Raw genomic sequence first — 1,948 nt, forward strand, 5'->3', positions numbered from 1 at the left:
AGAGACCCAGTCATTTGACATCTAATTTTGTTTTAGGAAGTACGGTCCACAGATGAAAGCTGCGGCCGCACAAACTCTTCCGTGGTGGCACAATCTTTTCTGCGGTTGCACAATTGAAATGTGTGGTCCGCACATTTTTTTCCACCATTCTTTCATCTAACACTCAACCTTGCGGCACACTTCAAATGAAGTTAAAAACAACAAAGAACATCTAACTACAAAAAGAAAAAGGAAAAGAACTTGGGTTGCCTCCCAAGAAGCGACACAATGTCATAGTAACCTCACGTGAAGTAAATGACCGCCACCACGTGGATTTCTACAACTTTACCCAAGTAGTGATTTAACTGGTGACCATTGACTCGGAATATTTTATTGTTGTTGTTCTTCAAATTCAATGCACCGAAGGGTGTCACACCAACAACTTCAAATGAACCACTCCACTTGACTTGAGTTTTCCGGAAAACATCCTTAACCTTGAGTTAAACAACAATACAAGGTCACCAAGCTTGAACTCTTTGTTCATAATGTACTTTTCATGAAGATATTTCATATTTTCGTTGTACAAGGATGAACTCTCATAAGCATGGTACCTAAACTCATCCAATTCATTCAAGTGTACAACTCGCAAGTTAGCGACTACATCCCAATCAAGATTCAATTTCTTCAAGGCCCACATTGCCTTGTGCTTTAGTTCAACTGGAGGATGGTAAGCTTTTCCGAACACTAATCGGTATGGACCAATCCGTCCTATTTACATTTACCATTTTAGACAAGATACTCTTTATCTCCCGGTTGGAGACTTCCACTTGATCCCCCATCGCTTATGATTGCACGTGGAGTACCAAATCTTGTAAAAATATTCTTCTTCAAGAAAGCCACTACAGTTCTCGCCTCATTGTTGGGTAAGGCGACGACCTCAACCGATTTGAGCACATAATCCATCGTGACCAAGATGTAAGTGTTTCCACAAGAACTCATAAAAGGGCCTATAAATTATATTCCTCAAACATCAAAACTATCAATCTCCAAGATGGTTGTGATAGGAATCTCATTTTTCTTTGAAATTCTACTGGCCCGAAACATTTATCACATCTTCACTAAGTCACTTGCATCCTTGTAAAGAGAAGTCTGATAGAAACCACAACTAAGAACTTTGGCCGTTGCTCTTGCTCTACCATGATGACCACCATATGGCGAAGAATGACAAGCACCAAGAATATAACTTTACTCTTCTTCCAGTACACTACCTTCTAATCACCCTATCCGTACAAATCCAGAAAAGGTATGGCTCATCCCAATAGTAATCTTTTGAGATTCTTCCTTTAATTTGAAGAGAACTCATTCGAAATGGTGCCACTCACAAGGAAATCTTTTAAGTCCACAAACCACAGTACCTCTTTCTTTGATAGTGCCAAGAGTTGCTCACCGGGGAAAGAGTCATTAATTTCAAGGCCATCATGAGGCCTCTCATCCTCTTCCAAATGAGACAAGTGATCCATCACTTGGTTTTCACTATCTTCATGTCGTAAATGTATATATCAAATTCTTGCAACAAGAGAACCCATCTCATCAACCAAGCTTTAGATTCCTTTTTCTCATAAGATAGCGAAGTGCCGCATGATCTATGTAGACAACAACTTTGGCACCCATCAAGTACGAGCAAAACTTCTCAATTACAAACACAATAGCAAGGAGATATTTCTCTGTAACGGTATAATTGACTTGGGAAGTATTCATGTTCTTACTAGCATAGTAGACTGGATGAAAAGCCTTGTGGATACGTTGCCTCACAGCTACGTCACTTACATCACACATGAGTTCAAAAGGCTTGCTCCAATTTGGAGCAATAATGATCGGAGTTGTTGTCAACTTGAGCTTCAATTGTTCAAAATCCCTCATACAATCATCATTGAAATGAAATTTGGCATCCTTCTCAAGGATATTACAT

General features: G+C 39.5%; 1 protein-coding gene across 1 annotated transcript; it reads right to left on the bottom strand.

Annotated features, from left to right (window-relative positions):
- Positions 1-409: 409 nt before the first annotated feature.
- Positions 410-1,499, bottom strand: LOC138888633 (uncharacterized). Its single transcript, XM_070170531.1, has 2 exons — positions 1,427-1,499; positions 410-747 (listed from the first exon to the last, which is right to left on the bottom strand). The coding sequence occupies exons 1-2, from the start codon at positions 1,497-1,499 to the stop codon at positions 410-412; spliced, it is 411 nt and encodes a 136-aa protein (XP_070026632.1).
- Between the last annotated feature and the right edge of the window lie 449 nt (positions 1,500-1,948).

This window comes from Nicotiana sylvestris, chromosome 3 (assembly GCF_000393655.2).
Source record: "Nicotiana sylvestris chromosome 3, ASM39365v2, whole genome shotgun sequence".
Classification (NCBI taxonomy): Eukaryota; Viridiplantae; Streptophyta; class Magnoliopsida; order Solanales; family Solanaceae; genus Nicotiana; species Nicotiana sylvestris.